This window comes from Diceros bicornis, chromosome 16, assembly GCF_020826845.1.
Source record: "Diceros bicornis minor isolate mBicDic1 chromosome 16, mDicBic1.mat.cur, whole genome shotgun sequence".
NCBI classification, from domain to species: Eukaryota; Metazoa; Chordata; class Mammalia; order Perissodactyla; family Rhinocerotidae; genus Diceros; species Diceros bicornis.
This window is the reverse complement of record NC_080755.1, coordinates 16,465,370-16,488,100: the sequence shown is the minus strand read 5'-3', so window position 1 is coordinate 16,488,100 and position 22,731 is coordinate 16,465,370. Positions and strand designations below refer to the sequence as shown.

Below are 22,731 nucleotides of genomic sequence, written 5' to 3'. Positions count from 1 at the left end.
TGAACTTGGCTTTTAATTTTATAATTATTGTAGTTGTATTTTTGCAGAACTTTGTTTATATGTTCATTTAACAATTACTTTTTTCTTTCTTTACAATTCAAGCACTATTTTATTAAATCAAGGATATTTTTTTTTTTTTTTTTTGTGAGAAAGACTAGCCCTGAGCTAACATCTGATGCCGATCCTTCCCTTTTTTCTTGAGGAAGATTGGCCTTGAGCTAACATCCATGGCCATCTTCCTCTACTTTATATGGGACGCCGCCACAGCACGGCTTAACAAGCAGTGCATCGGTGCGCGCCCGGGATCCAAACCTGCGAACCCCGGGCTGCTGCAGCGAAGCGTGCGCACTTAACCGCTTGCCCCACTGGGCCGGCCCCAAGCATATGTTCATTTTAAAATTAGATCCCTAGAAAAATTTAAGATTAAATGTTGTGATTTAAACTTAATTCTCTTTATAGATTAGAAATTCTCTTTTCTTCTAGAAACATTTGTGTTATCAAATTTTATAAAATTTATTTTATAAATTTTTAAGGATATATTTTCTTATATAAATTGTTTGGTTATTTAATTGTAAGTGAATTTGTGAGATTTGTTTCATTCTACAATTAGGAAACAGCAGTTCAAAGGCATACTCACACATTCTTATCTGTTCATTGTAGTGTAGAATTGTTTTACTGTAAGCAATGAGAATGTTGATTTCAATCCATAAATTCAGATATTCAAAGTATAGATATTCAGAACAATTTAGAAGATTGTTTTAATGTCAGTGACCTTTTAATGCACTTAAAAATTTTTTTCTTACAGATCAGGGGGATCATTTTGGATGGTTCTTCACAGTTAATCCAAGAAGGTCTTAAAAGTGGCTTTCTTCATCCACTTCCTGAAAAACAGGACAAGTGTAGTGAGCGCATTACTTTACCACTTGATACTTGCAATTTGTCAGAATTATGTGAAATGGCAAAGCATTTGCCCTCCCTGAAGGAAATAGAACTTCAGACGTTGCAATTGATGGAAGATGATATGGTTACAGAGCAGGATTTATTTTCACGAGTTGTTGAAAACAACTCTAGCTTTACAAAAATGATTACTTTAATGGGACAGAAATACCTGCTGCCACCAAAAAGCAGTTTTCTTTGGTCTGACATTTCTTATATGCACCCACTTCTGAACTGTAAGTAATTTTTATGTTTATTATTAGAAAAAGATAATTTTTCTGTGGCCTCAAAAGTCAAGAGCTAATCTGAATGTTAAATGAGGGTCAACATTTATGAGGATACAGCAAACAATTTTCTCAGTGTAATTTTTCTTTTTTTTTGGTGAGGGAGATTGGCCCTGAGCTAACATCTGTGCCAGTCTTCCTCTGTTTTGTATGTGGGACACCACCACAGCACGGCTTGACAAGCAGTGTGTAGGTCCACGCCCAGCATCTGAACCTGCGAACCCTGGGCCACTGAAGTGGAATGCACGAACTTAACCACTATGCCACTGCGCCAGCCCCAGTGTAATTTTTCTTTTCTTTTTTCTTTTTTTTTGTGAGGAAGATCAGCCCTGAGCTAACATCCAATGCCAATCCTCCTCTTTTTTTTTTTTTGCTGAGGAAGATTGGCCCTGAGCTAACATCTGTGCCCATCTTCCTCTACTTTATATGGCGTGCTGCCACAGCATGGCTTGACAAGTGGTGCATCGGTGTGTGCCTGGGATCCGAACCTGTGAACCCTGGGCCGCCGAAGCAAAGGGCGCGCGCTTAACCACTGTGCCGGCCCCTAATTTTTCCTTTAAATTCAATTTTAGGTACTGACTTTTAATTTAAAAATAATTTTCAAATTCTTACTATGAACAAAGGGTCAAAAACTAACTAGTCCCCAAGAGAGCAAATACAGTCACTGCTCATACGTAGAAATTCAGGATACAATTGGGTTTGACCAAGTAACTTTATTTAACTTTTCTTTATAGCAAATTAGAAACACTTCAGATATGAATATTTATCCCCAAACCATTCCTAGTCTTTTAGGTTATACTTCAGGCTAATGTTCAATTTTGTTGTCTAAAATTTCTTGACGTATTTTTCTGTATAAAGTTAAAAATTTTAAATATTGAAGTCCACAGTCCCACAGACCTGAGTTTGAATTTAGATTCTGAAGCTTAACTAACTGTAGTCTTTGGGCTATTCACTCCACAAAACTGAGCCTCAGTTTCCTAATCTGTAAAATGAATATGATAATAATTACTTCTGAGGATCATTTTGAGGATTAAATGAGATAATCTGCATCAGTTGCTTATCTCAGTGATTTATGTTTTTATGGCACCTTTTTTTTTTGTTTTTTGTGAGGAAGATTCAGTCCTGAGCTAACATCCATGCCAATCCTCCTCTTTTTGCTGAGGAAGACTGGCCCAGGGCTAACTTCTGTGCCCATCTTCCTCAACCTCATATGGGACGCCGCCACAGCATGGCCTGACAAGCAGTGCGTCGGTGTGCACCCAGGATCCGAACCCGGGCCGCCAGCAGTGGAGTGTATGCACTTAACCACTACGCCATGGGGCCGGCCTATATGTTTTTAATAAATTATAACTATTATAATAGTCTAAGGGATGAGTTAGGTAAGAGGCGTATTGATCAAATTGAATTTACTCTGCTATTTATTGTTATTTGGACATTTTATAGCAAAATTTTAAGTTATTAAATAACATAGCTTATTAATGAAAAGCTTTTAATTGCTATCAAGCCATCTTACACATGAATAGTTATTCATATCACAATGTCATAAATTCTTCAAGGTAAATGACAGGATAACAAATTAATGAGAAAATTATGCTCTGAACATTTTTTCCATTCTTTTTGATCTTTGTTACTCTAATAGTTTAAAAACTGTTACTTGTTATTTTAATTTGCATTCTTTTGATTACTTATGAGATTGTACATTTACAAAAATATACCTAGGTTTATAAAAACAGGAGAAGGGACAGCTCTTCCTTACCGTAAAATTCCAATTAATAAATGAGGGTGGAATGATGGAACTAGAAAATTTCCATTTGGCCAACACCATAGTAATTGGATATCAAAAGAGTGGGTGAAAAGATGAGACACAGGGTATTTACAGTCTTTAAGTAACTCCTCATAAGATACTTATTAATTAAAAAGGGAAAACTGGAGAAACCTGACAGACAACACTTTAACCAAGTAACTAAAGGTAGTGTTACCAATAGTGAGACATTTTGGCTTCCTGTACATGTTGCTCAGATAAGGGCACAGCACTGCTTAGGTAGTACTCTTGCCAAAAATAAATAACCTAAATTTAATCATGAGGAAATACCAAATCTAGATTGAAGGACATTCTATAAAACTGGCCGGTAGCCTTCCAAAGTGTCAAGGTCATAAAAGACAAAGAAAGACTGAGGAACTTTCCCAGATTGGAGGAGATTTAGGAGACGTGGCAACTAAATGCAATGTGTAATTCTGGTTTGGCTCCTGGACCAGAAAAAAGGACACTAGTAGACAATTGAGGAAATTTTATTATAATCAATATATCAGTTATAAGACTGATTATTACAAAATAAAAAGTTAAAAACGAGTAAAGCAAAAACAAAACAAAACAAAACAACTCTCCTAGGTTTGAAAAGACCATATTAAGACTTATAGAGCATTTACAAGTTATTGGTGTCTAGCTAGGTAAGCTGTAGTTATTTTCAGGTAGTCTTTGTAAAATAACAATAGGTGAAATTATGTTAAAATCCCAGAGGTACTGAATTACAAGGGAACTCTCTTACTTTGTTTTAGGTAAGTTATTCTATTTGAATAAATACCACAAATCCTTTTGTTACATTCCATTATATTTGTGTCTGTAGTGAATGCGCTTCAGTTTTGAAGAACATGTTTAGTGTTTAAAGTGATCACATAAAGAAGATATTTTGTGAAATTGTGTCTTTGTTTTCAGGTAGGAAAACATATGATGTAATTGTGATAGATCCACCATGGCCGAACAAATCAGTTAAAAGAAGTAACAGGTAAGTGTAAATAAATTATCTGTTAAATATGCTTTCTAAAAGTTATTGTCCTTTGTACTTTCTAGTTACATATGCTAAAAGCATTCTTTGTGATATAGGTTATCTGAAACTACCAAAAAACTTTAGCTTTAAAATTTTAATTCCCCTAACTAGATAGTTGTCTTGAACTAGAACTGTATATAGGTGTAAGAATGTCAAGAGTAATATATTTATTAATGACTTAAGTTATTGACTGAACCAGTTCAGGAATGTTTTTGTAATACCAAAGGGCAACATTTTTGCCTTCTTTGATATCAAATTCTAAAGTTTAGAAATATGTGCTAAAATATAGTTTTCCTTAATAACCTGCTATGATTGAATTTGTCTAATTCTTAAATTTATTTTATGTCACCATTTTTGTTTATGTCACCTCTTAGAGTGATAAATTCAATTAGTTACTAAGATGATATTTCCATTTAAAAGCTTTTTAAAAACTTTCAGTTTTCCCCTCTAGTTCTAGTGAATGTCCTGTTTCCTCTCAATCTTCAGTTTTCTAGACTGAGCAATTCCTATTACCTTGACTTAAACTTCATATGAAATTTCTTCCTCTTCACGATTGTCTTCAGCTTTCTTATGCTTTTCGTTTATCAACTATGCCAATAGGATTTTTTTTTTCCTCTTCAAGTTGACAAAAGAATCCATGTATGTATTCTCTATGTGTGTGTGTTTGTGCATGTGTGTAGATATCTATAACTATATATAATATTTTTCTAAACCACTTGAAAATAAGAGAAAGTTGCTCTGAAATATTTCATTCTATATTTCCTAAAAGCAAAGATATTCTCGTATACATTCATAATGCAATTATTAAAATAGGTAATTAACATTGATATAATACTCTTATTGATGCAGTGTTATTATCTCATCTACAGACCTTATTCAGGTTTTACCAATTGTCCCAGAAATGTCCTTTATAGAAAAATAATATTCTGGATCATGCATTACATTTAGTTGTCATGTCTCTTTGGTATCCTTTCATCTGGAAAAGTTCCTCAGTCTTTCTTGGTGTTTCATGAAATTGACATTTTTGAAAGCAGCAGTAGAAAACTAATACAGCATCCACTGATGATTCTTGCCCACATCAGTTATTATTAAGGTAATTACCAAATGGTGATTGTATAATACCATCTTTTCTTCTATACTTTTACTGTAAGTAAGAGTAATAGGAATTTTTGAACCATATTTCATGGACTTGCCTGCGTGTATATGTTTTATTGACTGTGCCTTCTTCTCCAGCAGTGAAAATAAGTAAATGTAGAGGCAGAGTAGTACGAGGATTTGTGGGTGGGGTAGGTATGAGTGTGAAGTCAAAGGTCAGGAGTAGATTGTAGGGGTAAGAAAGAGGAGAACAGTAGGGTAGGGATGAGAATTTTGTATGGCAGTTGACTGTAAATTATCTTTTCCCCTTTCATACCTATTAGAATCCTATTCATTCTTCTGAGTCCTGCTGAAATGTCACCTCTTCCATACAGCTTTTCCAGATTCCTCCAGGGAAAGGTGCTGAATTTCTGGTGTCCTTTAGTAAATTTTAGTACTTTTAATCTGTTGTGTATGTTAATCACAAGGGTGAGTGATCTGTCTTTTCTATTAGGTTGTGAACATTAGATTGTGAGCTCCTTGAGAGAAGGATGCTACAATATGTTTTCGGTTTTTTTTTGTGAGGAAGATCAGCCCTGAGCTAACATCCATGCCAATCCCCCTCTTTTTTTTGCTGAGGAGGATGGGCCCTGAGCTAACATCTATTGCCAATCCTCCTCCTTTTTTTCCCTTTTTCTCCCCAAAGCCCCAGTAGATAGTTGTATGTCGTAGTTGCACATCCTGCTAATTGCTGTATGTGGGACGCGGCCTCAGTATGGCTGGACAAGCGATGCGTCGGTGTGTGCCCGGATCCGAACCCGGGCCGCCAGTAGCGGAGTGCATGCACTTAACTGCTAAGCCATGGGGCCAGTCCCCAGCTACAATATGTTTTTAAAAATTGAGATAAAATTCAGCATTTTAACCACTTTAATGTGTACAGTTCAGTGGTTTAATATATTCGCAATGTTGTACAACCATTACTGTATCTAATTCTAGAATATTTCTGTCGCCCCAAAAAGAATCCCCATACTTCCCAGTTTACCACTTTGTCCATCCTCTGGCAACCAATAACCTACTTTCTGTCTCTATGAACCTGCCCTTTGTGCACATTTCATATAAATAGAATCGTGTAACATGTGGCCTTTGTGTCTGGCTTATTTCATTTGGCATATGTTTTCACAGTTCATCCATGCTGTAGCATGTATCAGGACTTCATTCCTTTTTATTGCTGAATAATATTCCATTGTATGGATGTATCACATTTATTTATTCATCAGTTGATGGATATTTGGATTGTTTCCAATTTTTGGCTATAATGCTACTGAGAACATTTGTGTACAAGCTTTTCTGTGAACATGTGTATTAAAGACTTTGGCCTTGCCCAGCAAGATGTCTGACCTTTGCCCTCAGCTTCTGGGAGGTAATCTATGTCATACCTGCTAGGATTGTCCTTATTTAGTGTGGTTGGGGGGAGGGGGTAGTGTGGGAGACTGTCACACTAAAAAGACCAAGCATGTGATTTAGGGTGGGGGCTTTGGGTCACACTGATAGTAAGTGACCTGGAGACTGAGTTCAACCATGTGGGCAGTCATTCACTCTATCATGCCTATGTAATGTAGCTCCAATGAAAACTCTGGACACTGAAGCTGGGATGAGCTTCCCTGGTTAGCAATAGTCTGCATATTATCACACATTGATTCCAAGAAGGTACTGCATCTTGACTCCATGGGTGAGGACAATGGAAGCTCTGTGTTTGGAACCCTCCCATACTCTGCTGAGTCTCTTCCTTTGGCTGATTTTAATCTGTAACAAACTGTAATAAGCTTTACGTAGTAAACTGTAATAAACCTTTCCCTGTAATAAATTGTAAATGTGAGTATGAGAGCTTTCAGTAAGTTCTGTGAGTCTTTCTGAAAAATTATTGAACCTGAGGGTGGTTTTGCAAACTACCCAAACTTTGGTTGGTTGTAGAAGAGAGGGCAGTCTTGAGGGCTATGCCTTCAAACTTTGTAGTTTGCCTTACTCCAGGCAATATGTTTTCAGTTCTCTTGGGTATATACTTAGTAGTAGAGTTGCTGCGTCATATGGTAACTCTAAGTCTTTGAGGAACTACCAAACTGTTTTCCATAGTGACTGTGGCATTTTACATTTTACATTCCCGCCAACAATGTATGAGGGTTCCAGTTTCTCCATATCCTTGCCAACACTTATTTTCTGTTTTGTTTTTTAAAATTATAGCCATCCTAGTGGGTATAAAGTAATATCTTGTGGTTTTGATTTGCATTTCTCTAATGAATAATGATATTGAGCATCTTTTCATGTTCTTATTGGTCATCTGTATATCTTCTTTGGAGAAATATCTGTTCAAGTCTTTTGCACATTTTTAAATTGAGTTATTTGTCTTTTTATTGTTGATTTGTAAGAGTCCTTTATATATTCTGGATACTAGACCTTATCAGGTATATGATTTGCAAATATTTTCTCCATTCTTTATGTTGTCTTTTTACTTTCTTTATAGTGTTCCTGAAGCACAAAGTTTTAAATTTTGATGAAGTCCAACTTACCTGTTTTTCCTTTTGTTGCTTGTGCATTTGATGTTCTTTTTAAGAAACCATTGCCTTAACCAAGATCGTGAAGATGTACACCTTGTTTTATTCTAAGAGTTTTAGCTCTCACATTTAGGTCTTTGACCGATTTTGAGTTTCGTTTTATATGTAGTTTAAGGCAGAATTACAATTTTATTCTTTTGCATCTGGATATCCAGTTGTCTCAGCGTCGTTTGTTCCCCCATTGCTTCTTGTTATTAGAGTTAAGTATTAAATTCAAAAGAATCAAAGAGACCAATTCTATAATAGTCTTTGGTAACGTGTTCCAGTTTTCTCCAAGAATTATTTTTTAAAATATATAGCTTAAATTTCATTTGGTTCTTTTTATTTTAATGAAAATTGATCGCTTTTTGTGTCTTATTCTTGAATACACTATAGAAGTTTAAAAAAAGTAAACAAGTGCTTGATCGTAATTAGCAGCATCTTTGGGGGACAGCTTTTATAACTCTACGTAATAGACTTCTGCCATTTATAGTATTTTATGGTAGTTTTACATAGTACATTTTGAAATTTCTGTTTTTTCCCCCATTTATCTTGTAAGTGTATATTTATGATCTCATTGTAATGATTTATTGTATTGCTTCTTTTCATCAACTTTTGCTTTTAAAAATTCCAAACTTTGAGAAAAGTTGAAAGAATAGTACATGAATATCGAATTACCTTTCCCCTGGATTCACCAGTTATTAATATTTCACCACATTCATGTGCATTTTTCTCTCCATCTCTTGGCTTATCTGATGTTGCAGACATCATGATTTCATCCACAGATTCTTTAACATGCATCTCTTGAAAACAAGGACATTCTCCTATGTAATTACAATACCATTATCATCCCCAAGAAAGGTAATATTAATATTGATAATAATAATATCAAATATACATTAATATTCAGACTTCTCCAATTATCCTCAAACTGTTCTTTTTTTTTTTTTTTTTGGTGAGGAAGATTAGCCCTGAGCTGGTGTCTGATGCCAATCCTCTTCTTTTTGCTGAGGAAGATTGGCCCTGGGCTAACATCCATGCCCTGGGCTAACATCCATGCCCATCTTCCTCTACTTTATTTGGGATGCTGCCACAGCATGGCTTGACGAGCGGTGCATTGGTGTGCACCCGGGATCTGAGCCTGTGAACCTGGGTCCGCCGAAGCCGAGTGTGTGAACTTAACCACTACATCACCAGGCCGGCCCCCAAACTGTTCTTTATATTTTTATTTTTGTTTTTCAGATCCAAGATCCAATCAGGGGTCATACATTACATTTGGTCTTTATTTTTCATTTTGTTCCTTGAATGTAGAACAGTCTCCCAGTCATTTCTCATCTTTCAGGACATTGACTCTTTTTTAAGAGTCCATGCCGCTTGTTTGTAGATTTCCCACAATTTGGATTGGTCTGATTCTTTCTTTTTTTGAGGAAGATTGGCCCTGGGCTAACATCTGTTGCCAATCTTCCTTCTTTTTTCCTTTTTTCTCCCCAAAGCCCCAGTAGATAGTTGTATGTCATAGTTAGACATCCTTCTATGTGCTCTATGTGGGATGCCACCTCAGCATGGCTTGATGAGCGGTGCATAGGTCCGTGCCCAGGATCCGAACTGGCGACCTCTGGGCCACTGAAGTGGAGCATGTGAACTTAACTGCTACACCGCCACCAGGCCGGCCCCTGATTATGTCTTCATGATTAGGTTCAGGTTAAACATTTTCAGCAAGAATACTACATAGGCAATATTGCATACTTTCCATTGCAACAAAGATGCATATTTTGGAATTTGGTCAGTGCTTTCCAGGAGATTAGAACTAGAAAACGCAATATGACTATTTCATCCTTCCCCCTCAAAATCAACTCAATTAATGAAATTAAGGCAATCAAGAAATCTGCAGTTATTGGGACCATCAAACTTCAAATTTTTTTTTTTAATTTTTGATTTTTAATTTATTTTTATTTATTTACTTTTTTAAACAATCTTTTTTTTTTTTTTTTTGTGAGGAAGATCAGCCCTGAGCTAACATCTGCCAATCCTCTTTTTGCTGAGGAAGACTGGCCCTGGGCTAACATCCGTGCCCATCTTCCTCCACTTTATATAGGACACTGCCACAGCATGGCTTGACAAGCGGGGCGTCGGTGCACGCCCGGGATCCGAACCCCTGGCCGCCAAAGCAGGGTGTGTGCGCTTAACTGCTGCACCACCGGGCTGGCCCCAAACTTCAAATTTTTGACCTGATATTTTTCACACTGTGGCAAACGTAGTCTTTTAAAATCATTGCTTTGATTATAAGAAATGCTAGTCTACTAGAAGAGTACTGGCCTAGATGGCAGGAAACTTGAGTGCGTGAGATCTGAACTGTTTTACTCATATGTTTGTTTATTTAAGAAATATTTATTGATCACTTCCTGACATCATACATTTGCCATGTGTTAGAGCTGAATTCCAATGTTTATTGCATTTGGCCATTAGGATGCCATTTACTTTTTACGGAGCAGATATAGTAGTAGAAGCCTCATTGTAGTCAATTGAGGAATAAAATAAAGGAGAGAAAGTAGAAAGACTAGATGCATACCAATCCTTAGCTTAGCTGTAAACAGGAGGAGATTGAATTGAGGGACTTTCTCTCTTCTCTCTCCCTCCCCCCACCCCTTCCTTCTTCTCTCCTCTTTCTTCCTTTAAAATCAGATAGTATAAACATATTTATAGGCTGATGGTAAGAAATACTAGAGAGGTTGAAAATACTGAAGGAGGGGATAATTAGCATTACAAGATACAAGAAGATGGGAATAAGATAACACAGCTGGAGGAATAAGCTTTAAATAGGTGAAGCCATGCCATTTCCTTTAAGAGGAAATGTATAGATATAGATAAGTGAAGGTGTATAGGAAGGAGGAGAGGGTTAGGTAGTTGAAGGAGTCTAGTGGCCTTTATTTTTACTGATATATGAGTTAACTTCATCTGCCAGGAGTGAATTTGGGCAAGGGACTTGAAAAGAGATGAGGGTTTGTAGTGGTTGACCAAGGATAAGTAAAAGAATTGAGTAGTTTTGAGAGCCTGAGAATGCATTTAATTGACCAAATTCTTCAGTTCTGCAGTTTCTCCACTTGATTTTCCCCATATGAAGAAGTTGAATTGAATTGTGTTGAAGTTGAATTGAACTTAAGATTGTAGGGGCCAGCCCCGTGGCTTAGCAGTTAAGTGCGCGTGCTCTGCTACTGGTGGCCCGGGTTCGGATCCCGGCGCACACCGACGCACTGCCTCTCCGGCCGTGCTGAGGCTGCGTCCCACGTACAGCAACTAGAAGGGTGTGCAACTATGACATACAACTATCTACTGGGGCTTTGGGGGAAAAAAAGGAGGAGGATTGGCAATAGATGTTAGCTCAGAGCCGGTCTTCATCAGCAAAAAAAAAGAGAGGAGGATTAGCATGGATGTTAGCTCAGGGCTGATCTTCCTCATTAAAAAAAAATGAATTTAAGATTGTAGATTTGAAGGAGCTGTGGGGTGAAGGGTAAAGGGGGGATGGTAGTTGAGGGTACTAGTGAGAGGGCCGTGAAGTGATTGGTGATTGGTAGTTTGTGGAGAAGAGGAGCAAGTGTGAGCAGGAAGAAACTGAGATGCTCAGTAAAGTGGAGGGATGGGGCACTAGTGCTTTGATAAGATCAAAGAATAGGTGAGGCCTAGGAGGTTATGGCCAGAGATCGATGTTTATGGTTTCAGAGATGGAGCAAGTGTGAGTGATGACAAGGTCTAGCTTATAGCCACTGGAATGGATTATTGACGTGGGATGAATGCAATTGTATTTGTGCACTTAAGGTGTGCACATTGTATAGACTGTGCTTTGAAATTGTTGTAATGGCAAGGATAATGGCAAGATCTGTGTTGATGAGGTAGAAAGGTCTCAGAGCTTAAGTCCTCATTGAATATGGAGAGGGAGGAGGAAGTGGGTTCCATAAGGAACATTAAGGCTAGCATAGTTGGATAGCATACCTCTCAAAGAGAAGAAGATTTTATGCAAAGGTAGATGAGTTATAGTGTTGACTTCCTCTCTCCCTTGTGTGTTGGAGAAAGGGCCACATTCATTTGATTGGGTATTGTAGAGCACGTAGTGTTCTGGCAAAGGAAACTAGACTTCATGCTATTAATGGCCAGGAGGTGCAAGACTTTTTTTTGTAGTGAAAGCATGAGGGTTTCAGAGAGCCCAGTGGAATTGATTGGGAAGGAAGAAAGAAGCAGGCTGATAGATTGATGGTTGAAGATATAGTGGAATATTGAGACAGTAGTTTTAAGACTCACTGTGACAGGGTCCCTGTGTAATGTACAGATTATGGAAACCAAGCAATAATATTTGCTTAATTTTTAATGGGAGAAAAGCATATTGTAAATATTAGTAAAATTACTGAAATGTGATGCATTTAGAAGTGATAAAGAAATATAGCCTGACAATTTTAAACTAGTAAAAATGAAAAATGAAGTTATTTCCAACTTGCATGTAATAATGTATCCACTGGGTGTCACTGTGGCTTCATATTTAGTTATACAAATAAATAGCTGGTAGCTTTGTTTGTGGAGTCAGTGTTATACAGGTCTTTTCCCTGCTTGTTTTTCTTTTTTCCAATGAATTTTGCTAATATTTTTTTCTGTTTATGTTTAGGTACAGTTATTTATCACCCTTGCAAATAAAGCAACTACCTGTCCCTAAACTGGCTGCTCCAAACTGTCTTGTTGTGACTTGGGTGACCAATAGACAGAAGCACCTCCGTTTTGTAAAGGAAGAACTTTATCCTTCTTGGTCTGTGGAGATAGTTGCTGAATGGCACTGGGTAAAAGTAAGTTCATAAGTTAACTTATTTGTTAATACAGTGTGACATATAAGTTCTGTAAAGGTAACATCTGCTTTTTTAATCCTTAACATGTTACTGCTCTACTCCTTCAACATGGTCTAATTAAAACTTTTATTTTGATGCTAAACACTTGTATCTTCTTATTCCCAAGGCTTTTTACCTGTTTGTTCTAGGTCTTTTTGTAGTATAGTCCCAAACTCCTGGCCTTAGGAATCACTTAGGGAAATACCAGGATGACATTTTAAAAAGCTCTGATGTCTGTAGTTTAAAAAACAACAAACAAAAACTTTGGGGAATCTGTCTATCAGTAAACATAGAAATAGTCTTACCCTTCATCTTCTTCCTCTTTATACATCCACAATTTCATTCTCCCTTTGTGACTTCTTTCCTTCTTTCTTTTGTTTTTCTTATGTTGCTGGGGATGGGAGGGAGAATAGCAAAGTAACGCAGTGTGGGAGAGGTGGGAAGATGCTAGACCAAAAACCTTTCATACTGTAAATCTTAACTTAAGTCCTCAGTGCCTTATGTGCTGCTGTGCCTATTTTTGAGAGAAATGATTGCAACTCTCAGATTGGTTGAATGATCTTTAATATCTCTGCTTGCTATAAGAACACCAAAAAATATAGAAAAATAAGGCATCATTTCAGAGTTCATTAGACATCGTTTTAAAGATGCATTGTCTACCTAGATGAATTCCACAAAAGCCCTCCTACATTTTAAAAATTAGCCAAGTTATTACCAGCTGAATGTTTAATGTTTATGTAGCTGGTATATTCATTTAGACACGGGAGAGTTCTGTTTTTATGTGCATTGTGTATAGTTTGAAGTCTACTGGAATTCCTTCTAAAAGCTATGTACTTGTTTATTTGCACCTATTTTGTGGAACTTGGCAAACAGACATTTACAGTTGTATCTTTGCTTTTATGATGTACTTTGGGCTTAACTTTGGTTGATTTTGTGGGACCATGACAGAAATATAAAACCCCATTCTACCCTGTCTATTATGACAGTTCTTTTATAGTCAGAGACTGGGGCCACAGTCAGGAAGAGGTTTCCTTCTGAAATCAAAACCAGTAAAATGTTAATACATAAGAACTAAGACTATTCATTTGTAGCAGTAATCAGTTCTAAGAGATGATATAATAAGATCAGAGTTTAAAACAAAAATACAATATATTATAGGAAACACTATTAGGTAATTACACATATTGTTATAACAGAAGGAATAATCTGCATTGGGTATAAAGGATATCCAAAGAATAAGAATTTGCCAGTGTTTGTACAGCACTGTGTGGAAGAGATGCTGTCTCTCACGGGCCCTGGTGGTGATAAAAGGACTTTACTGACTTGGTTTTTTAGGTACCTTGATGTAAGGTAAAAGGGTTCATAGATAATAGATATGAATATTCTAATAGTGAAAATATATATCTCCATGGTTAATTAATGAATTTATATTGTTATTATAAATTCTGTTTTCAGTTTGATTAGCTTAGGTGAGTCTTTGAGAGTCTGATCACTCCAGGGTAAAATGAGAAAATTGAATTTCTGGATTTATAATGCCAAGGGATTGGACCAAGTATTGTCTCTCTCATCAATCCTCAAGCTTCTTTCATTATTAATTTTAGTTTTGACAGTATTTAATGACACTATTTCCTATAAATAAAGGAAAATACTTTATTATAATCTAGGTAGACACATTGCCAAGTAATCAGTAAATGTTATTTGAATGAATGAATAAATGAATTAATGATGGAATGGTTTCCAGGAATAAATTTTAATGAAGAGTGGAGATTTTTGTTTGCAAGGTGATAAAGTAATATTTAAAATATTTCTTAGTCCCTTAGAGCTGCTCTGTCCAATATGATAGTCACTAGCCACTTGTGGCTCTCAGCACTTGAAATGTGGCTAGTTAAAATTGAGACGTGGTGTTAAGTATATACTGGATTCCAAAGACTTAGTATGAAAGAAAGAAGGTAACATATCTCAACTTTTTTGAATTGATTACATATTGAAATGATCTTTTGGATATGTTGGATTAAATTAAATATATAATTGTAATTACTGTGACCACATTTTTACTTTTTTTAATGTTGATGTTAGAAAATTTAAATTATGTATGTGGCTTGTGTTTTGTGGCTCACATTATATTTTTATTGGACAACACTAGCCTAGAGGTTTAATAATTTCTTTTTCTTTTGCGGAAACTTTATAGTGATAGGAAATAAAAAAACCCTTTCCTGGATATTTACAGATGTATGGTTTTTTGGTTTTTTTTTACTCCTTCTTATCAGATCACCACTTCAGGAGAGTTTGTATTCCCATTAGATTCTCCACACAAAAAGCCTTATGAAGGTCTTATACTGGGGAGAGTTCGAGAAGAAACTGCTTTACCGTTAAGGTAGGAAAGATGATTTTTCAAAATTGTATAAATGTATTAATTTTTAGGCTTTTAAAAATTATGAACACAATGATCATTGATTTTCCTTAATTTTTACATTTTTGCAAATCTGAAAATGGCCCAAACCAGAAAAGTGTGAACGGTATAGCATGTGAAATTTTTTATATTATCTGTTGTTTTACCTATAGTGTAATTGTCGTTGTAGAAAAGGAAATTATTGGAAATGTCTCAATACTTAAATTGTTGATTTCCATTATTGTTTCTATTCTTAAATTTATTTTAAATTCAGATATTATTTGAAAGGTGAAAAAATCAAGGCAACTGTGGCTTATATATTAAAAAATTACCCTTTAAAATGTAATTTACTTTGTTGTTTTGTTTTAAAAGGAATGCAGATGTAAGAGTGCTCCCCATTCCAGATCACAAGTTAATTGTCAGTGTGCCCTGTACTCTTCACTCACATAAGCCACCACTTGCTGGTATGTTTTTATAAAATAGAATTGTTATGACGTCTGTCAAATTGAAAAAAGGTTTGAATTTAGTATTTGAATGGTCTAGAGATTTGGAAATTAAATTAGGTATATGTTATTTTAATTAATATTCTAAAATTTTATAAAAGAATTTAGGAATAGTTTTTTTTTTTCCTGCAAAAAGATTTATTGTTTCCATTTGGTCCATGGCTTAGGAGAGTGCTCCAGGGCGGTTCAAAAGCTGCCTAGTGGCGGCAGGGAGAGGCTCTGATACCAGGGGGATGCAGAGGGGCTCCTCAAAGGCCGTTGGGCTCCGGATACGGCTAGTCGTGCTTGAGGGTGAGCCTTTAGAAGAGATACTCACTCAGCCCAGCCGGAGGGCTGGCGTGCTTGTGGAGGTTAGTCAGGTAGTTGTCCATCTTCTTGATGAGTTTCACCTCCTCATCTAGGAAGAAGTTCTCTAGAAAGTCACAGAGATGGGGTCTGTGCAGTCAGAACCCAGGCCATGCAGATCCAGAAGGGCCTGGTTCGGGTTCTTATCCAGGGCCATGGTGGCTTCCATGGTGTCCAGGGCTTTATTCCACTCATCGAGGGAGGGTTTCTTCAAGTCCTGGAAGAGGGCGTGGCTGCGGTGCTGGTTTTGCATCTTCAAGAGATGCCTGACCAACTTGCGGAAGAGTTAACCCGTGACCTCCAGAGCCACATCATCAAGGTGAGCTGGGTGTAGGAGCCCTGCAGATGCAGATTGACCAGGTGGTTGATGGCAGCCTCTGCCTCGGTGGAACAATTCTGATGAATCTGGGAGCTCGTGGTTGGTTGGCAATACGGAGCTACCCACAAAAAAAACAGTGTTGGCTGGTCTCAGAGGTCGCGACTGGAAAGGAGGCTGGAGGGTGGTCAGAGGCTGGAAGAAGGGAGTCCCCAGGTCTGTTCTGTACAAACACTGTTGAAGCAAGAGACAGATCCACCAGACTGCCTGGCCTGCTGCCTAGATTAGTTTTATTTTACCTCAGCCTTTCCTCTTATAACAGCTGTGTAGCCAACATATATATAAGGACCTTTTCCCCCAACAAAGTATAGTTTTCAATAGTTATTAATATGTTGAATAACAAATATTTAACTGTGGAAATAATATGGTGAAATTTTAGGTAAAGAAGGATCTATAGGGGCTGGCCCGGTGGTGCAAGTGGTTAAGTGCGTGCGCTCTGGGCGGCCTGGGGTTCACTGGTTCGGATCCCGGACATGCATTGACACACTGCTTGGCAAGCCATGCTGTGGCGGTGTCCCATATAAAGTGGAGGAAGATGGGCATGGATGTTAGCCCAGGGCCAGTCTTCCTCAGCAAAAAAAACAAAAAAGAGGAGAATAGGCAGATGTTAGCACAGGGCTGATCTCTTCACAAAAAAAAAAAAAAAAAAAAGAAGGCTCTATAATTTGGAAGTGAGGGAATGTTCTTAGTACTACCAAGTTATAGCTAAGGTAGTATAGTTATTTGTTAGTTATATACTTTGAATATTTCTGTGTCCAGCTCTTCATTTACTGCTTTTTCACTAAAGTATATGTTTGTGGAGACATATTTTATCTTAGATTTTTAAGTGGGTTGTCTTTGTATTGTTCCTATGGACTTCTTTCTCATGCATGGATAACATTTATTAAAAAATAAATTGAGTTAGTTCTCAGGAGATATGTCAGCAGTATTGGAAAACTGAGAAGTCACCTCTGTGGGTGTTAAAATCCTCGTCTCTCATCTGTAAATGAAAACCGATAAATCAGGACTGCTGAAAGTTCTGATGATATTGCTCCCAGTCTCAAGGGTATTTATTTCAAATGTCTTTCTAATTATATGTAGTAAAGCCTGTGATGAAATCCTTGAAATTAATTTGCTGTATTTTTTTTTAAGGAACCATTCCTGCTTTTCTGCTGTTAACTGCTAAAAGGCTATTGATTCCTTTCTTAATAATAATTTGTGTTTTTCTCTTTTTGGACAGAGGTTCTAAAAGACTATATCAAGCCAGATGGGGAATGTTTGGAATTGTTTGCTCGAAATTTACAGCCAGGTTGGACTAGTTGGGGCAATGAAGTTCTCAAATTTCAACATGTGGATTATTTTATTGCAGTGGAGTCTAGAAGCTGACTATGATCTTAAAGTTATGACTTTATTCAGTTTTTCCTCACCCCTTCTCCCTTCGTTCTAACTGATTTTTCCTTTTATGACCATCAAGTATACTTACAAATGTAAACAGGATTTGGTTTTTCTGCAAAATGACCAGAAGTGACTAGCCTTCATGTAATTTTGAGATGAATTTTACTTCAGTTGCACTAGTATTCCACATTATTCTAGATTCACCACAAATAAAGAGGTCAGCAGTTAGAAAGATGGTAAGACTTTGTTGTTGAAAAAGTTCACAAAGCATGCACTGTGGACCAGAGGTCATGATTCTGCCTATGGATGTGTTTTGTTTGGCCCATACAGTGTTGTAAAAAAATTTGAACCATCATTCTAAAAAATCAGGAATTTCATGTAAAAGTCCAGATTTCTGCTCCTCTTTAAACATCAGATGCTCTGGCTACACTGTGGCTGGTGTTCTTTCCTGGCGTCAATCCGCAGGACCCGGTGGTGGCAGCTCACTTGGGAAAGACTGTGTACTCTCCAGTTTACCACAGTACCGCTTGCTCCATGCTGCTCACTTATGTCGTCTACTTGGCCCCTGTACAACCTGAATTTACAGCCTCTGGTGTACTGTTACATTCTAGAAAAAGTATTCAGAGACTTGCCATCTACTGCATCATTGTACTGAGTCTATGAAACATTTTTGGAGGGTTTTAAATTGCATTCAAGGTCACTTTCAAGTACTTCTTAGTTTTGGTTGTTTTTCTAGAAGAAAATTAAAAATACTTCTTATAAAAATATCAGAAAGTAAACACTGTTTATGATTATGAAAGAACTATTTATATTATTTACAGATTTTCTACAAATAAATATTTGTTTACTAAGTAAAATGTTTACACTGAAATGATTCTTTGAAAAGCATGCTGATTTATTATGTATAACCTTTTCAGAAATTTTTTTTTTTTGGCGAGGAGGATTGGCCCTGAGCTAACATCTGTTGCCAGTTGTCCTCTTTTTTGCTGAGGAAGATTAGCCCTGAGTTAACATCTGTGCCAGTCTTCCTCTATTTTGTATGTGGGACGCTGCCACAGCATGGCTTGATGAGTGGTGTGTAGGTCCATGCTCGGGATCCAAACCAGCAGAATCCAGGCCACCAAAGTGGAGTGTGCAAACTTAACCACTATGCCACCGGGCTGGCCTTTTAAAAAAATTTTTTTTTTTTTTTTGTGAGGAAGATCAGCCCTGAGCTAACATCCGTGCTAATCCTCCTCTTTTTTGCTGAGGAAGACCGGCTCTGAGCTAACATCTATTGCCAATCCTCCTCCTTTTTTTTTCCCCCAAAGCTCCAGTAGATAGTTATATGTCACAGTTGCACATCCTTCTAGTTGCTGTATGTGGGACGCGGCCTCAGCATGGGCGGAGAAGCGGTGCGTCGGTGCGTGCCCGGGATCTGAACCTGGGCCGCCAGTAGCGGAGCATGTGCACTTAACCGCTAAGCCATGGGGCCGGCCTAAAAAAATTTTTAAGTATAATTTTCCCATAATAAAATTCTCCAATTTTCAGTGTAGAATTTGGTGAGTTTTGAAAACATATATACAGTTGTCTATCTACCACCATACTAATGATATAGAACTTTTCCTTCATGCCAAAACTCATGTGTCCGTTTGAAGTCAGTCCCCTCCTCCCACCCCTAGCTTGGCAAACAGTGATTTGTTTCCTCTCATTAGTTTTGCTTTTTTAGAATTGTATATAAGTGGAATCTAGAATGTGTGATTTATTGTGTCTGGCTTCTTTCACTTAGCATTTTAAGAAAAGTATTTATACTATTTACAGATTTTCTACAAATATTTATCTAAGTAGAATATTAGAGTGAAATGGTTATCTGACAAGGTTACCAATTTATTTACTGATTTTGCCAAAGAAAAATGTTCTTTTTGAAGTTTGTTCATTCTTTGAGTGTATGAGTATAGTATCAGAGGCTTAGCTTTGTATTTATAGAGGTGTTCCATCTTGTTATTTGAAAGGAAAAAGATATTGAACTTGAAGCAAACTTCTCACAACCCCGTTTGAAACTTTTTTGAGCTTATGATATTTATAGATTTTATACAGTTTGTGGAAACATTTTATCCTCATCACGTTTTTGGACTTTTATTTTTGCATCATAAAGAGAGAAAAAGAGAGAATTTTTATTCACTTAGTCTGGTATTCTAGAGAGAGAAGTTCTAGTCTTAGCTCTGCTCCTAAGTTGTATAACCTCTGGGCTTTGTTTGTAACACCTGTTTAATTACTGGGCTCCTTTTTGAACAAAGGATGATTCTGCAAGATAAAACAATAGCATACTTCTGTTTTTGCTGTGAGAAGAAAAAGACCAGACTAAGAGCATTGCACTCTGACTTCATTACCACTGAGGTTTAGCCAACTGACCTCATGGATTTATTGTTCAATGTATTTAATATTGTAAGATATTTTCATTCAGAGCTTTTTATATTACCTTTAAAACTTGTAAGGATTTTTTTTTCTATCATTCTTTTTGCAGGCTTAGTGTCTTTTAGGACTCTTGGAAATGGTCAGGAAAAAAGAATAGAACTAACTTAGGTGAACAGTGTGTGTTATACTCTTCACTGTGTTTTTTGTACATAAGTCATGTGTCGCTTAACGATGGGGATACGTTCTGAGAAATGTGTCGTTAGGCAATTTTGTCATTATGGGAACATCATAGAGTGTACTTACACAATGGTATAGCCTACACACCTCATCTTATGGGACCACTGTTATATATGTAGTCCGTTGTTGATGGAAACATCGTTATACGGTGCATGGCTTTATTACGTTTAATTCTTGCACCGCCCTGAGAGATATTATCTCCATTTAATAGTTAAGAAAACTGAGGCTGAGGTGATTAATTTGTCCACATCATATTAAGTATTGAAACTTGGATTAGATTTGGGATTTTTTTGTTTTTTTTTCGTGAGGAAGATTGGCCCTGAGCTAACATCCCTTGCAAATCTTCCTCTTTTTACTTGAGGAAGATTGTCCCTGTCGGGGGAAGAGGGAGAATCTCCCTCTGCCCTTTTCCTTAAGGTTCTTATGGCTGGCCAAATAATTAACAAGACAGGTTAGCAGGAGAAAATAATACCAAGTTTAATAACATGTATACATGGGAGAAAGCAGGGACACTGCGTTTCTCAACACAATAGCAGAAATTCTCATCTTAAATACCATGTTCAGCCAATGACAAAGGAGGATTTTGGGGGTGGGGGGAGTCAGTTACAGGAGATTACCACTAAAGCACAGTAAACAAGAGTAAGGTTATTATGCAGCTTTAAGGCCTCAACTTCCACATTGATAAGCCTCTAGAAATGAGGCCATCCCTCTCTCTTCTCAAAACAGAGGGAGATACCTTCACAACTGGAGATTTCCCTTATAAAGGTAAATGATTGTCTGGCAACTCTTCGCAGGGTCATCCAGAGAATGTGGCCAGAGAGACAGAACTTCTGATAAGAGGGGCTTGTTGGTGCCTTTCCTATTGTAATCTCCATCTTACCTTATCTTTATAGCCATCATGATAGATCTGTTCCAGGAAGGAGCCACCATGTCAAATTCTTTAGGCAGTTAGTGGGGGAGGTCAAATGTCCCTAGAGAAAACAACCAAGGTAAAGAGATAGATTTCAGGGTGGCCAAATCTTGATCTCCCACAGTCCCGCCTTTGAAACTAAAAGTTTCACAGTCCTTTTGAAACTTAAAGAAGTTTCATAGTCCAGAAGCTGAGTTGGTAGGCTGTTTCATCTCACTGAACACATTTCTTAGTCCTGATAATAGATCAGTTCAGTTAAGTTCATTTTGGAAGGTGGTGATGCAGGTGGGCTCTCAAGGTTACACCTATATTATGGAAGCAAGCAATCAAGTATTTAGTAGAAGCATTTTTATGTAAACAAAAGAAAAACAAGGTTAATGGTTGGAGTAAATTGTAAACCAGTTTCTGAGGTCAGAGGACAGCCAGTTAAGATGATTTTTAGATGTCAGCGTCAAAGTATCTTTTGCAGTTTAAAATGTCTTTGATGGTGTTGTCAGGTCATCTCTTAAGTTTATATCAAGTCCATCAGCTTCAGTTTGTAAGGCTTCAGGAAAAAGGGCAGGTTCAGTTTTCAGTGATTTCAAATGAAAATGATGGAAAAAATCAAAAACGTTAGTTTGGACATCTGTAGCCAGATATTTCAGGAGACTAGAAGAAATCAGGATCCAGTCCAGTCAACAGATATGAAACAAAAACCTTAAAAGACAGTTAACAAAACTAGGATCTAATATCCGCAAATGTATACTATAGTTTTTACTGAAATATAATTTTTCTCTCTAAAATCACCCTCATTTTTATCAAAGATAGCCAAATTAAAACTAACTAGTTTGCAAAATAAGTCTAGTTCCAATAGAGTTGGCCCAATTATTTACATAAGTATAGCAAGAATAGCAGTTGATCACATAGGCTCTTTTAAATCTGCTTTGCTGGAACTTTTAAGGAATCTCAGATTTAACTTTAAAGGCCTCTCCAGGCTAGGAAAGCCAAGGCAAGGATTTTGTCATCAGACTTCGCCTGTAATACCTACAGATTTGGGTGAATTCCTCTCTTCTGAGGTTCCCCCAAAATATTTTGAGGTTCCTTGTACCTGCCAGATAAGTGACATTCTTTACTTATCTTGGTAAGTGCTGTTTGGAACATAAGGTACCAGGCCAATATTTTCACGTGGCTTTATTCCATAAAGTCTAATCTTCATTTCTCTAATGTATGGTTATATCGCAAATATGATGTTCCAGTCACAGCCTTGGTAATATAACCAGTGTTTCCAATTGTGTCCTGTTATAAGGAGAACAGATTCTTATTGAACTTATGCAAATAACTATATTGCCATGAAAACAATAATACTCACTTACTAAGAGTTTCCAAATCCTGGAGAGATCAGGTAGAGAGAAAAAGATAAATATTTCTATTTTACTTATAAAAATATCATTTACCAAGTTGTTATAAGTCATAGCTAGCTCAGGAGAAACAAGAAAAAGTTTTCCTTAAATCTGAAAAACCAAAACATTAAAAATTCAGCAATACTTCAAATGAAAAATCATAAAAATTGTAATTATCCTTATCAGTTATTTCAGTCCTGTGTAATCCATTCTTGATCCCAATCTTTCTGTTAGCAGCTTCATGAAGTTATC

At 36.9% G+C, this 22,731-nt stretch overlaps 1 protein-coding gene and 1 pseudogene across 11 annotated transcripts in view; one reads left to right on the top strand and one right to left on the bottom strand.

Annotated features, from left to right (window-relative positions):
- Positions 1 to 22,731, top strand: part of METTL4 (methyltransferase 4, N6-adenosine) — a 315,176-nt gene that overhangs the window by 13,494 nt on the left and 278,951 nt on the right. For 4 of the 11 annotated variants that reach the window (XM_058556864.1, XM_058556863.1, XM_058556866.1 and 1 more), the window contains 6 exons: positions 806 to 1,172; positions 3,934 to 4,003; positions 12,359 to 12,533; positions 14,840 to 14,946; positions 15,334 to 15,425; positions 17,405 to 18,410. In XM_058556864.1, coding sequence (XP_058412847.1) covers positions 806 to 1,172; positions 3,934 to 4,003; positions 12,359 to 12,533; positions 14,840 to 14,946; positions 15,334 to 15,425; positions 17,405 to 17,550 — 957 coding nt within the window. In that variant the 3' untranslated portion in view covers positions 17,551 to 18,410. Of the gene's footprint in view, positions 1 to 805; positions 1,173 to 3,933; positions 4,004 to 12,358; positions 12,534 to 14,839; positions 14,947 to 15,333; positions 15,426 to 17,404; positions 18,411 to 22,731 lie in introns of those variants that run through there. The other 7 variants (XM_058556868.1, XM_058556867.1, XM_058556870.1 and 4 more) reach the window with 5 other exon arrangements.
- On the bottom strand, positions 15,740 to 17,164 carry LOC131415507 (ferritin light chain-like; annotated as a pseudogene).